The 15,356-nt window shown below is 39.0% G+C and overlaps 1 protein-coding gene across 1 annotated transcript in view; it reads right to left on the bottom strand.

Annotated features, from left to right (window-relative positions):
* Window positions 1–15,064, bottom strand: part of htr4 (5-hydroxytryptamine receptor 4) — a gene marked incomplete at its 3' end in the record, with an annotated part of 72,170 nt that extends 57,106 nt beyond the window's left edge. Inside the window, exon 1 of the mRNA XM_083905918.1 lies at window positions 15,006–15,064. Within this exon, the coding sequence (XP_083762044.1) occupies window positions 15,006–15,061 (56 nt within the window). The 5' untranslated portion in view covers window positions 15,062–15,064. The remainder of the gene's footprint in view (window positions 1–15,005) is intronic.
* Between the last annotated feature and the right edge of the window lie 292 nt (window positions 15,065–15,356).

Genomic DNA, 15,356 nt, shown 5'->3' with positions numbered 1-15,356 from the left:
AAGTAATGTGGGCTCAAATTGCGACCACCTGGCAGCAGGAGCCAGAACTGTCAGGACAGGAATCTCCTCTGGGTGAACTTCATCAAGAATGTGAAGCTTTAAAAAAAGTTGTATCTTAGCACTTATTCTACCTTTTACTTTTACAAACGACAAGCATCATGAAGACCAGGAAGACCATGGAGACCATGTCCACGGAGAAACCCGACGTCCAAGTGTTTTCGTACAGTCCTGCTGTCCATAGTTACGTGAGATGTAAAATTAAACGTCCAACAATGGTGGCCACCGAAGAGCAGCTGTCTTTCAATTCAGCTGCTGCTTCGTTAGGAAAAAAAAAAAAAAATACATCTTACTACTTATCAAGAGTTGAGAGTTATTCAATAAAAACTAATAGGACTCAGGGCGGAGCCCTGCGGAACACCAGAACTAACTGGTGAAATTCAAGTCAATTCAAAAAAAGCTTTCATGTTAAAGAGAGTATGACGTTTCTGAGTTGGACAAACTAGATGTGGTCTGAATTAACTTCATACCAACAAACCCTGATGATAATAGCATGCTAGTTGCTAGGATGTTACCATGCTAGCATGCTAGTCTCGACATCCACCAAGAAGATGCAAATTTACCCATGTGGGATAAATAAAGGATTATCTGATCATAATCTATTAATCTTGCCACAAATGCAACGAGGCATTGCAGCAAGACAAGGCCACAACAGCTGGTCCTGGTCTCTTTGGTAGAAATATTACAAGTTCTGTCAGAGTAAATCTCCCAAGACTCTCTTGAAAATGGAATATTAAGGGTCTTCCTGGTTGAATTAGCCTGGGTGAACTCTGCTGAATCTGCCCGAAAGATTTGATTTTACTCCGCAAACACATCTGGTAATGGAATCTCTGAAAAACGGCAAACGATATGTATAGTTTTTTTTCCGCCCCGGTGCGCTAGTAGCAGTTTCTGTAAACGTCTAACATGGCGGCCACCAAAGAGAAATTCAACCGTTGCTTCGTTAGGAAAAAAAAAAAAAATCTTAATTCTTATCAAGAGTTGACAGTTATTAAATACAAAAGAATAAGACTCAGGACGGAGCCTTGGGGAACACCAGAATTAACTGGGAAATTGTGAATGAGCTTCATAGTAACAAACTCAGATGATGAGAACATAAAGACTGAAGGAAATGATTGTGTTTTGTGACAAAAACACACTTTTTAAAAAAGAAATTGAGAATTTTATTCAGCCCTCACTTCCTTAAAGAGTTCTTTGGGCCAAATTTGGTTGGCGGGATTAATTTACTTCGATTTTTTTCCCACTATGTTTGGAGTCAGGATATATAAACACGACACCACATAATCATACATAACAACATCAGTGTTGGACGTCACCTGGTAATTCGTTTCTGTTTGAATCCCATTTTTATTCATATTAGTCATCAGTCGTATTGATCGATATCACACACACACACACACACTGAAGCCCAAATGATACAAATACAGTCTTGTTTTCTATGTGGAAAAATACCATATTTCATGTGTAACTAACAAAGTCTGACGCTGATAAACTGACTGGAAATGTTTGGGGATAATTCAGAGCCGGTGACGACTTGAGTCAAACGTCGGGGTTTTTCGTTGCCAGGCAACGGTCGGGTGACCAAATATGAATTACTCTGCTTTCATTTGGCCGTCATCACAGCAGCAGAGAGATGCTCGCAGAGCGGCGTGGTGATTAAAATCACAGTAGAAGAAGGTTTTTGTTCACGTTTAGGTAAAAACAGAAAATAAAACAGAGTGAAAAATAACGTCAGTGTCTGCAGCTACAGAAATGAAGCATATCCTCGTATGTTCTGTATCGATGCTATGAGTAATTACAGCAGAGAAGGAAAAACAACTGGACTTTAAGCCTCGACTCAAACAAACCTCTAATTAGTTATCCAGCAAATCCATTGATGACAGCATTTAAAGTCATTACTGGACATCGAGATCTGCAACTAATGCTCAATCGATCTGTTGATCGTTCTGTTGATCGTCGTTTGGTTCAGAAAATAATGAAGAATAACCAAAAAAACACAGTTTTAATGATTTATCTGTTACGTAGAGCAAAGAAACCAGAACATTAGGTCATTTGTTTAAATTATTTACAAAAAAACACTGTGTTAGTAATCAGTTCATAATGGATTACCCCATTCAGTGTTAGTGGAAGTAGTAGTAGTAGTAGTAGTAGTTCTAGTAGCAGCAGTAGTATGGCAGTAAATGTAGTAGGATAGAAGTATTGGAAGTAATAGTGGTAGTAATGGGAGTAGAGGTAGTAGGGTAGAAGAATTGGAAGTAATAGTAGTCATAGCAGTAATGGTAGTAGGGTAGAAGTAGTGGAAATAATAGTAGTAGTAATGGTCGTAGTAGTAGCTATAGTAGTAGTAGGGTAGAAGTATTGGAAGTAATAGTAGTAGTAATGGTAGTGTGGTAGACGTAGTGGTAGTAATAGTAGTCGTAATGGTCGTAGTAGTGGCTGTAGTAGTAGTAGTAATGGTAATAGAGATAGTTGGGTAGAAGTATTGGAAGTAATGGTAGTAGTAATTAGTAGTAATGGGAGTAGAGGTAGTAGGGTAGAAGAATTGGAAGTAATAGTAGTCATAGTAGTAATGGTAGTAGGGTAGAAGTGGTGGAAGTAATCTTAGTAGTAATGGTCGTAGTAGTAGCTGTAGCTGTAGTAGTAGTAGTAGTAGTAGTAATCATAGTAATGGTAGTAGGGTAGAAGTAGTGGAACTAATAGTAGTATTAATGGTTGTAGTAGTAGCTGTAGCTGTAGTAGTAGGGTAGTAGTAGAAGTATTAGTAGTATTAATGGTTGTAATAGTAGCTGTAGCTGTAGTAGAGGTAGAAGTAGTGGAAGTAATAGTAGTAGTAATGGTCGTAGTAGTAGCAGTAGTGTTGGAAGTAGAGGCAGTGGGGTAGTAGTGGTTGTAGCGGCTGCAGTAGTGGTAGTCGTTGTTGTTGTAATGGTAGTCATGGTATTACTAGTAATAGTAGTGGTACTAGTACTAGTATTAGTACTGATATCCGTCTTGATCCATTGGAACAGTGAAGGAACAAAAACCTGCCTGATCAAAGTTTGAAAGTTCTGGGTCACATGACGACGCCTTGAAGACGCAGAAGTTTGTGCAGAAGTATTTTCCGTTAAATTGGGGCCGATGTTTGAGAAAAGGCAGCACATCTGCTCTCAGCGTGAGGCGCAGAGATTTAGCAGAGTAATCAGGCTGCTTCACCCCCTGCTGTCAACGCACAGCTCTGCTGCTGAGCCGTGAAGACAAAGAACCTCAGCCCTCGTCCCTGTGATGGAGACACTGCAGGCGCTGAGCGGAGCCGAAGCAACATCTGCAGGATTTAAAGCTACAAACCGTCTTTTGCTCACTTTGTAATCGTTTATCTTCGGCTGAATCCAAGTCTGGCAGCTTTTTTTAATAAGTCTTTTTTTATTTGCAGTCGGCAGCAGTTTGTTCACAGCTGAAGATGGTAGAAGATGGTCCTAAGAGTCAAACTTCTTCACCGCAAAGTTTCTTGAAATTTACCTGAATAACCTTTAACACAAGTGAGAAGAAGACAAAGTCAAATATGACTCAGTTTCCTCCTCATTATAGAAGATCATTTATGTGTGGTGGAAGTTTGAAGTTGGGGACTCTGGGGGAGAAATGGTACTGAGTAAATGAGAGAAGCTTTTCCAGAAAGAAAGAATCCAGAAGGATTGAGGGAATGAGGCTGAGGATGAAGAAGGACTTCAAACTGTGATAAAGAGACTGAGGAGACGAGGAAGCTGTGGAAGCTTCAAGGTGCTGCCATGACATCATGAGGAGCCTTCAGGAGGAAGTGAGGGTTAGAGGAAGGAACTTGGACTCTGTTGAGGAACTTTGGAGTGCCTTGAGGAAACGTTGACATTGGGGAACATTAAACTGATTTGAGTAACTGCGTAGTCCAAAGTAGTCCAGAGTTCCTCAAGGCAGCTCAAAGTTCCTTGAGGAACTCTGGACTACTTTGAGGAACTTTGAACTGCCTTTAGGAACTCTGAACTGGCTTGAGGAACTCTGGACTACTTTGAGTAGCTCTGGACTACTTTGAGGAACTTTGGACTGCCTTGAGGAACTTTGGACTACTTTGAGGAACTCTGAACTGCTTTGAGGAACTTTGGACTACTTTAAGGAACTTTGGACTGCTTTGAGGAACTCTGGACTACTTTGAGGAACTCTGAACTGCTTTGAGGAACTTTGGACTACTTTAAGGAACTTTGGACTGCTTTGAGGAACTCTGGACTACTTTGAGGAACTTTCAAGGAAGACGAAACTGAGGAGATGCGAGGAACTGGTTCACCCATCCAGGACTAAGGAGATGAGAAGAACTTTGAGAGAGAGGAAGAATCTGGATATATTAAGGAATGAGGATGAGGGTAAAAGAAGAACTGTGATAAAGAGACTGAAGAGAGCAGAGGGCGGTAAGGTTGAAGAACTTTGAGCTGCGATGAAGAATGACGAGAAGTGGATGAGACTGAGACGATGAGAGGAACTGTGATAAAGAACTCCAAACTGTAGAAGGCAGCATCAAACATCTCACTGTACAGCCTGCCGGAAATTATTAGAAGAAGAAGAGGAAGAGAAACTATGGAGGAACAACCTCAATCTGAGTCTAAGAACTTCAAAAGTGATTGGGAACTTGTGTAAAGCCTGGAGGAACTTATAGAAGAACGAACTGAGAGAACGTCAAATAACTTTGACCTGTGATAAAAGAAGAAGAACTGGAGCTGTTCTGTTTTCTAACCAAACCTCTGCTTTTGTTTGTTTGATTGTTTTCACTTTACTGACAATGTGTTGATAATGGCCTTTAATATGAAAGAAGCACAGCGTTCACACGAGGATCTTTTACCTGTAATTACCACCAATAATCCTACTTAACGCACATCACACTCCGCGTTTAACTCCAGTTCCACTTCCCTGCCTTTGTCTTTTGTAAAAATAACAGCACTTTGCTCGTGTCGTCGTCGTCGTCTCGGCAGCAGACGACTCGTGCGAGTGTCCTCTCTGTTGCCTGGTTACTCGTTTTTCTCTCCGGTAAAGGCCAAGAAAGCGAAAAGCAAGCCAAGCCCACAAATGCCACGCAGGTGCTCGAATAAGAGTCAGAGTGGTTTGACTTAACACAGCGGGGCAGACGACACCGTGTCTGTATTAAAAGGGTTCGTGGCACATGAATATGAATTTGTGTTAAAAGTGTAGCTCAGATTTCTGAAGGCTAAAATAACGCCGCCAGGGAGAAAGCGAGTAAAAGATGATTTTATCTGCCTGTAAAAATCATCAGGACATAATTTCTGTTTAATCTGGACGTTAAACAGCTGTTTTCTGACTGTAAACTGAAGTCCGTAGACCGAGTAATCTCCCGCACCAAAGCCCATTGAGAAAATCTGCGTTTTTTAGCTCACAGGGAAACAGAAGCTGCTGCTCTACTGCTGCTCTTTTTAGAACGTTTCTGTCCGTTATGTTAATTCTAACAAAGTATTTTAAACACAGAAGTTATAAAATACCACATTTAAAGTCACTGACAGAAGCAGCAGTGGATCAACAACTCCTGAATGCTGTGATGTAAAAATGGCTGATTTTCTCACTGGACTTTGGTGGGAGGTTTAATCAAATAATCCAGAAACGGCCGTTTGTTTCATGGCAAATACAAGCTGCAACTATCATAGACTTAAGTTAGTGTGGATTTTATTAGTTTAACCTTTGGTTAAAGTGAGTAAAATGTGGTTTATTTTGTCTCGTGTCCCCAAAAGAGTCTGCGTCTATTTTTAAATGACCAGTATCCGTCCTCTCAAAGACGTTCTTAAGGACACTTCACCAGAAGACGGTCCTCTCACTGAAGGACGGCCAGACTACTTACAAATGCCGCCCTGAAGCCATCGCTAATCAGATTAAGTGACGCCGAATTATGGGTAAAAGAAATAACCATGAGTCTGATTTTATTCAAGACAGAAGACGTGAAAATTCATAATTCTCTCTTTTTTTAAAAACCAGACACGCTCCGTTGCAAAGTCATTTCAGTCTCTGCTGTTTTTAAAACTCCAATTTGGACGAATATTAAACAGAAAGTCGATATTTCCTTCGGTGGAGTGACGTTAAACAAACCCCGCCCCCTGCTTCACAAACACAACGAGAACTGACTCAAAGTCAGAGCGTAAAAAAACACTGTTAAAGTCACATTCACCGTGACTTTGAAGGCTTCCTGTTCCTATACAGATGTTTAATGTCACAGCAGCACAGGAAGGAAGAGGAAGCAGCAGCGATGTGATTGATATTTAGCCGCGTCCACTTCCGCTGGCCCGGTGACATCGGCAAACTGGGACAGGGAAATGGAACACGGCCATCATTCATAATGTGTTTGTGTCTCTTTGAAGAACAAAAGTGTGAAACAGTGATGACACAAACACACTGAGTTTGACTTTTCAGGATGTACACAATCAACATGACCAGCTCTGACACTTTATATCTGCCTTATTTAAGGGGTTTTGAGAGTTAAGGGTTGGTTTTAGGGCATGAGGGGCTTTTTTGGGGTTTTTGCTGTCAATTTCAACCCACTCAATTAAAACATTCTTTAAAAAGAAACCTCATGATAATAAAAATAACTAAAACATAATAAAAATTGAAAATGATCGGACCAAAATCGCCAAAAAAATGGCCGTTCAACCCAAGATGGCACCCTTCCTGTAGGACTTACGGCAAAGTCCTCATTGACTTTTTTGACCGTGCTGACATGATTAACACATGTACCAACTTTCATTCATGTAGATTAAACTTTTCAAAAAATCCTCACCGCAAGAACTTTAAAGGTATGAAACCTCAGCCTGAGACGACTGGTTTGACCCCGTGTTAACTAGTTTGTTTTTGTCTTTCACGTACAATTTTGAGGTCGTATAAGTGGCGCTGACAGAGTAAACATCCGACATGTCGCTACATTCTTTAAAAAGAAACCTCATAATAAAATAACAAAAACAGACCAAAGCCAAAGACCAAAATCGCCAAAAAACGGCCGTTCAACCCAAGATGGCGACCTTCCTGTAGGACTTACAGCAAAGTCCTCATTGACTTTTTGGACCGTCCTGACATGATTAACACATGTACCAACTTTCATTCATGTACGTGAATATCTTTTTTTTTTTAAATCCTCACCGCAAGAACTTTAAAAGGTAAGAAGTCGACTGGTTTGACCCTGTTGTCAACTAGTTTGTTTTTGTCATTCACGTATGATTTTGAGGTCGTATAAGTGGCGCTGACAGAGTAAACATCTGACATGTCTTAGATTACAGATCGCAGCTTCATCTCTGATTTATTTCCACATTGAAATGAGGCCTGAAACCATAGAAATCTGATGATTTCTGAATCCATGAGCTTTTTCACCTGCTTAATTCTTCTAAAATATCTGATTTGTGCCACAAGAGAGAGCAAAAGAAACAGCTAATTGTTCCTCTCTCTGGTGTCAGAGACGCAGCCTTTGTTTCACTGGAAGAAGCCGAGGTGACGTCTTGAAAGCTTTTGTTCACAGATTTCCAAAAAAGCGGAGACATTTGACTGCGAGTCTGAAATCTGTCCAGTTTATTTTAGGCGTTTAAATTCTTGCATAAATCATAAAATCTCAGTAAGTCAACATGTCTGCAGACGTGAAGGTAAATAAATAAATAACAGTCTAACTTTACCGGCAGCAAAGTCGTGATCTGTCGGACGACCTTGGTTCATTTTTGTGTCTCCACTGTGGACAACTCTGTCCCTCAGGGACAACGAGGGACGTTTATTTAACACACTGGGTTTTAATTGCACCGAACAGTAATAATAATTAATATTATTACAATATTACTTTACTTTAACTGATTAAATAAGTGCTTTAACAAGCAGCTGAACGGGTGTACCTAATAAAGTGGTCGCTAAGGTTAAAGCAACGTTTATGCCGCTGTTAAATTAAATAAATTTGAATGTTTTGGAAATTTCTGCTCACGCAGAAGTTTAAAAACCACATTTAACTTAAATGATCGCGATAATTTATCAATAAAAGACAGATTTAGTCACATCGCTGCATTTTAAGAGTCACAACTCAACTTAAATAAGGATATTAAAGTGACTTTAACAATGAAATCATGTGACTCTGCCACACACGGATATAAAGTTATTCACTCCATTAGGTTTAACTGAACAAAATTAATGAAAGTTTTTCCTAAAATGAAACAGAACACTTTTAAAATGACAGTAACGTGTTTCATTACATAATAACATGTATTTATTTGTCATCACAGTTCATAATCTGAGAGTCTTGAGGTCACGACCTCGTCCTCAGCTGCAGAGAAGACCTGTCACGGATTATTTTGGAGGATTTTTGTGAAGGAAGAGGAGCAAAAGCTCTTTGTATGAATATATTTATTTATTATTATTATTATTGAGGTTACATGAATGAATAATTGAAGGAAGAAGACGCTGCACTTGGTCGTCGGCCAACTCTGCACTCACTCTGCGACGCTGCAGACGTGACGCTGACGCCGAGAGACGGAGGCAAGTGAAAGTGATGCAGATTCAGCTGCTGCTGCTGCTGCTGCAGAGAGTGATGATTAACGACAGGAGGCTCGAGGTGAGAGGAGACGCTCTGTTAAAGAAAGGTTCAGGCGTACGGAGGGTAAACCCTGCCACAACCTTCAGCGTTAAATTACTCTGCAGAGACTCTGACAAAGTCCTGTTTTCAAGCCTCCAGATCTAATTGTAATGAACCAGCGCTGTTACGGGTTACAAATTTTGGACGCTGTCCTGTTAGGGTTTACGAACACAGGCCTGTTACAGGTTATGAATGCTAGGCTGTTACGGGTTACGAATTACAGACACTGGTCTGTTACGAATTTCGGATGCTGCCCTGTTACAGGTTATGAATGCGAGCCTGTTGCGAATTACGGACACTGGCCTGTTAACAGTTACGAAGACTGGCCTCTTACAAATTTCGGACACTGGCCTGATACAGATTATGAATGCTAGGCTGTTACGTGTTACGAATTACAGACGCTGGCCTGTTACGGATTACGGACACTGGTCTGTTACGAATTTAGGACGCCTCCCTGTTAAAGGTTACGAACACACACTGGCCTGTTACAGGTTACGAGTTACAGACGCTGGCCTGTTACAAATTTCGAACACTGGCCTGATACAGGTTATGAATGCTAGGCTGTTACGGGTTACGAATTACGGACACTGGCCTGTTACAGTTTACGGAAACCGGCCTGTTACGGATTACGGACAGCGGCCTGTTACGGATTACGGACAGCGGCCTGTTACAGATTACGGACACTGGCCTGTTACAGATTACGGACACTGGCCTGTTACGGATTACGGACAGCGGCCTGTTACAGATTACGGACACTGGCCTGTTACAGATTACGGACACTGGCCTGTTACGGATTACGGACAGCGGCCTGTTACAGATTACGGACACTGGCCTGTTACAGATTACGGACACTGGCCTGTTACAGATTACGGACACTGGCCTGTTACGGATTACGGACAGCGGCCTGTTACCAGTTACGAACACTGGCCTGTTACGAATTTCACACGCTGCCCTGTTACGGGTTACGAACGCTAGCCTGTTACGCATTTCAGACACTGGCCTATTAGAGGGTACAAACACACACTGTTACAGGTTATGAATGCTAGGCTGTTACGGGTAACGAATTACAGACACTAGCCTGTTACGGGTTACAAATTACAGACGCTGGCCTGTTACAAATATCGAACACTGGCCTGATAAAGGTTATGAATGCTAGGCTGTTACGGGTTGCAAATTACGGACACTGGCCTGTTACGGTTTTTATGATTTTTGATGATATGACTCTTGTCTTATTGTGTTGATGAATCTTCTATTTTTCGGTAATTTTCGGTGATGAATTCTCCAGAATAAACTACAACATACACAGAAATAAACTTAAACTTCTTATATTTGACTGACGCACAGTGTAACTTTCAATTGGTTTGTTTCCATCAACTGTATTTTAGGGCCATTTTTCATCTGCTACGTTTCAATTCGTAGCAGGAGATCACGGTGAGGACGAGGAATGAATGAAACCGAATAAACGAGCATAATATTTCTGTCATCCGATCACTTTGACTCCGGTAGACTGTGATTTATCGATGTTTAGTCAGAACTTCCCGGAAGAATTCTGCTCTCGCCGTTGTGTAAAATGTCTCAGACGTGAGGGCGAGGTGTCGCGTTACAGGATGTGTCGGACGTGCAGACTCTGTCCAGACGACGATCACCTGACTGTTTCAGGGTCTGGTGCCAGTTTATCGAAAGAGAACATGAATTATCATGAATTCATTCATGAATTATCTGCCTTGTAGCTCATACTGAGAACCATTTAATGATCATTTTTAACTTATATCAAAGACCATTTATCAATAGACCATTTACCAATTGACCATTTTCGACCATTCATCAATAGACCATTTATTATAGACCATTTATCAATAGACCATTTATCAACAGACCATTAGCGACCATTTATCAATAGACCATTTATTATAGACCATTTATCAATAGACCATTTATTATAGACCATTTATCAATAGACCATTAATCAATAGACCATTATCGACCATTTATCAATAGACCATTTATTATAGACCATTTATCAATAGACCATTTGTTATAGACCATTTATCAATAGACCATTTGTTATAGACCATTTATCAACAGACCATTTGTTATAGACCATTTATCATAGACAATTTATCATAGACCATGTATCATTAGACCATATATTATAGACCATTTAGCAAGACCATTATCAATAGAAAATTATAGACCATTTATCAATAAACCATTAATCATAGGCATTTATAAAAGACCATTTAGCAATAGACCATTTATCATTAAACCATTTATCAATAGACCAATTATTGCTACATAACTATGACTCAACAAACAAATAAGACAATTTTAATAAACAATAAAATGTTCAAAATGTCTTTGACTAAATTAAAATGTTTATTGACTCAAAATGATTGAGTTTACAATAATTTCTTTATTATATGGAGTAAAGTAACCATTTACTTTAGTAAAGTAAGTCATTTATGAGAACAGCTGGCAATTTACAATCAGAAAAAGGATGTATTTATAATAAATCATCTATTTTTTTAATGAATAAAGATGATTTAAAATGAGGATTATAACTAATTTTGTAAATAATTTATAGAAAGTGGTGAGTAATATTTAATCTACATCACTGTGTTTTTATGTACTCCTTATCGCCTTATTCTATCCTGTGTTTATTTACCCTTTTAATTGTCATAACAACATTACTACCACAAGTCAGCAGATATTACTGTAAATACACAAAAAAACACTATATTTGCACTTCAAATTAATCTAAAACCGCGAAAATCAAATACAACTGTTTTCGGTGAACTTAAATTTTGTGCTGATGCAACGAAAATGAAAAAGTTAGGCCTGTGTGTGTGTGTGTGTGTGTCCTCAAACCATCAAATATGACACACACACATTACACATTACATAAGTGGGTGATTTAACACGTGTGACACTCGGATGCAGAGCGTGAACAGCGGTTCAGAGCGAGGGCAGCTGAGAAAGAAACATCATCATAAATCACACATTATGTTAATTTAGATTCTCTCTCTTCTCAAGGATGTTTATGACGCAGCAGTTTAACACAAACGTTAAAGAAGACGCTTCATAAATCACCGCCTGAAACTGGGTCACGGCGAAAAACCACACAATCATCGTCACACGGAAGAAAAGAAGCTAACCTTACACCGCCATTAATGTTCACGTTTTAGCGTTAGACAACAAAACTGTGACGCAGCTCTTCTGTAGACACTTTTGTTGTTGTTGCCGAGATGATAACAAATGAGGTTATCGCAAAACTGAAACAAGGTGAGGTTAAACTTCGTTTCCCTCAAGGTGGAAAACTCTTTGTCTTTGGCTCAGACTTCATTTACAGTGCAGTGAAAGTGAGTTTGACAGAGCTGGAGGACGTCAGGGAGGACGGGCTGAGAAGACAAATGGCTGCACGTACCCTTCACTTCTACTAAAATTAAATTACATGAACTTGGCGACAGAGTGAAGCCTCTGAAACGTCTAAAGGAATCGCCATCGCAGGTCATTTCACCTCTGCTGCTGTTTACGCTGCGGTCACAGACGCGACGTCAGTCTCAACGTTGATTTGGTATCGCATCATCGTATGAGGCTAAGTTTAAGGACGTTTAAAATTATTCTATAACGTGGTCTCATTATTACACTCGCGTGTTTGAAATTATGGTAAAAAAAAAAGGTTTTGTACAACAAGCTTGTTACTGAACCTCTGTGAAATATAACATAACTGTCATTTCTGTAAACAAATAACTTCACACACAGTCAACTTTTATGAGTTGATCTGGAAAAATTAATAAATATATATTTCAAATTTAACAAACGCAGCATTTTAAGTGTTATCTTCCTTTGAAGTGGAAAAAATGGGTAAAATTGCCCTTTAAGCATCAAGTTAACCCATCAAGTGTGTTATATTTTTTATATATAATTTTTTTTCAGCACAGACTATTGGCAATCTAATTAAATAATTGTTTTGTTTTATTAGTCACCAAGTATATAAACAAACCTGAGCCAAAAAGTACTTAAAATATCTTAAAATGTGATTTAATTTGTCAAATTTTGAAGTTTGTGTCGCATTTTATGAACAAAAATAAAATAAAAATTGTCTATTTTGTGACTTTTTGACAAAATAGACCATTTATCAATAAATAATTTATCATTACACACTTTATCATTATACAATTTATCATAGAACATTTATCAATAGACCATTTTACAATAGACCAATTATCAATAGGCCATTTATCATTGACCATTTATCATAGACTATTATAAACCATTCATCAATAGACCACTTATCATAGACCATTTATCAATAAACCATTTATCATAGTCCATTTATCATAGACCATTTATCATAGACCATTTATCATAGACCATTGATCATACCATTTATCAATAGACCATTTATCATAGACTATTTATCAATGGACCATTTATCATAGACCATTGATCATACCATTTATCAATAGACCATTTATCAATAGACCATTTATCATAGACCATCATAGACCATTTATCATAGACCATCGTAGACCATTTATCGCTACATAACTTCATAACTTTGACTCAATTTTGTAAATCCTGTAGATGTGACCAATAAACAAACACACACCTCCATGACGTCCATATAAGGAGTTGTTATTGAAATGTAGTCCAAAAAGCAGAAGCACACCTGTGCTCTGATTTGGTCTCCTCCAGTCCAAACAGTGGAGAAAGTACCGTGAGTTTATAAAGGATATAAACAGTCAACACGCCTTCAATCTCTGTGTAATCTGATGCCTGGAGCTTTCATTATATGCACCATCTTTTCTTAAAAAATCCAGTGCTTCACAGCAAGAGGCTGGAAATAAATACAAAAAGAAAACCCTCATCCCAGTGCACTTTCACAGCCATGATTTAAGAAAAACTCTCTCAGCCTCTGGGCTGAAGAGCGTTCACCGAGCACAGGAGCCCATAAAAAAACACCACCCCACACTCTTTACATTCTAAAGCGGCAAAAACGAAAAAGACCACCCAACACTTTGAGCCGGATCCGGGTTTTAATCAAACCAACGAGGCCCGAGGCCGAGGCTGAGAGAGAGGGAGAGCGACGCAGGAGGAAAATCCTCTGCTACGTCTGTTGTTTCCTCAGCCGAAGCAAAATATGTGCAGATGAAAAGAGCCTCGAAAGAAAGAAAGAAGCAAAGCACTTCAGGTCTTTGATGCTGCTTTATTTAACAATGCAGCAGCAGCAGATACAGTCACGCTGGGTGTTTTTCTAAGAAAAGAGCAAAGACAAACGAGAAAAGGATGAAGACTCAGACGCTCAAAAGGATGTTGGGGTATTTTTAAGTGTTGATTTGCCGTCAAGTATCAGTCAGTCCTGAACACCAGGGGGCGCAAACTCAAATAACCTGAGGGACAATGAACATCGAGGCTGGACAAGTTGGACACAACTGTCTTCGTTCATGACGGTCAAAGTCCGTCTTTGCCATTTGGAGAGACAGAGATCTTTGAACGGTAGCTCGGTGGTAACGCAAGTCATCTTTTGACTCGAAGGTTGTTGGTTCGATTCCCAGCTCTAGAAACTATGGGTGAATGGAAAAAACTGTATGAAACAGCTTTGAGCGGTCATTAAGACGAGAAAAGTGGAAATATAGACGGCTTATCAATAGATTTATCATAGACCATTTATCAATAGACTTATCATAGACCATTTATCATAGACCATTTATTGATAGAGCAAATTATCATAGACCATTTATCAATAGAACATTTATCAGAGACCATTTTTCAATGGACCATTTATCATAGAGCAAATTATCATAGACCATTTATCGATAGACCATTTATCAATAGAGCAAATTATCATAGACCATTTATCAGTACACCATTTATCAATAGACCATTTATCAATACAGCAAATTATCATAGACCATTTATCATAGAGCAAATTATCATAGACCATTCATCGATTGACCATTTTTCATAGACCATTTGTCAATAGAACATTTATCGTAGAGCAAATTATCATATACCATTTATCATAGAGTAAATTATCATAGACCATTTATCATAAACTAATTATATTAACTTCATAACTTTGACTCAACAAACCCATTAGAAGAAAAAAATACATGAACATTTATTTTGGAGCATTTTCCAAAATTTCCATGAATGTAATATTCAAATTCACAAACTTTCAAGGATTTCAAGGGCCCGTGTGAACCCCCGTGTACTGTTACACCAAACTGTACCCGTAGACCATGTGCTATTAGGAGCAGATCAGCTCTGACTCAGATGTAAAGATGTAAAACCTTGTGTTGATGATGCACAAACAAACACAAACACAAACAAAAGGAGAATGAAGTCTCACCTCTCACTGACAAGTTCCTCCATCACCGGCATCAGGCCTGCAGCGCTGACATTCATGTGACCGTAAAAGCACAGAGTCCCTGCAGACAAGGAAATTAGCAGAGACAAATTGACATAATCACTCTGATTATCACCGTCTCTTAACTTTTAATTACAAATTAAAAAAGGCAGTCGTGTCATTAAAACCCCGCGCCGGCAGATTGCATTAACATAAACGTGTAAAAATAATAATAAAAGAATCAGATTTATGCTAATGCAGCGATCGTCTTTGACATTTTGAGTCAGGTGACCTTTGACCCCCGAATGAACACTATTTTATCTTTGTATTATCATCATTTTGTTGTATATTTAC

The sequence above is a fragment of the Microchirus variegatus genome (genome assembly GCF_963457635.1).
Source record: "Microchirus variegatus genome assembly, chromosome: 19".
In the NCBI taxonomy this organism is placed as follows: Eukaryota; Metazoa; Chordata; class Actinopteri; order Pleuronectiformes; family Soleidae; genus Microchirus; species Microchirus variegatus.
The sequence above is the reverse complement of the archived record's forward strand: the minus strand, read 5'-3'. Positions and strand labels throughout refer to the sequence as shown.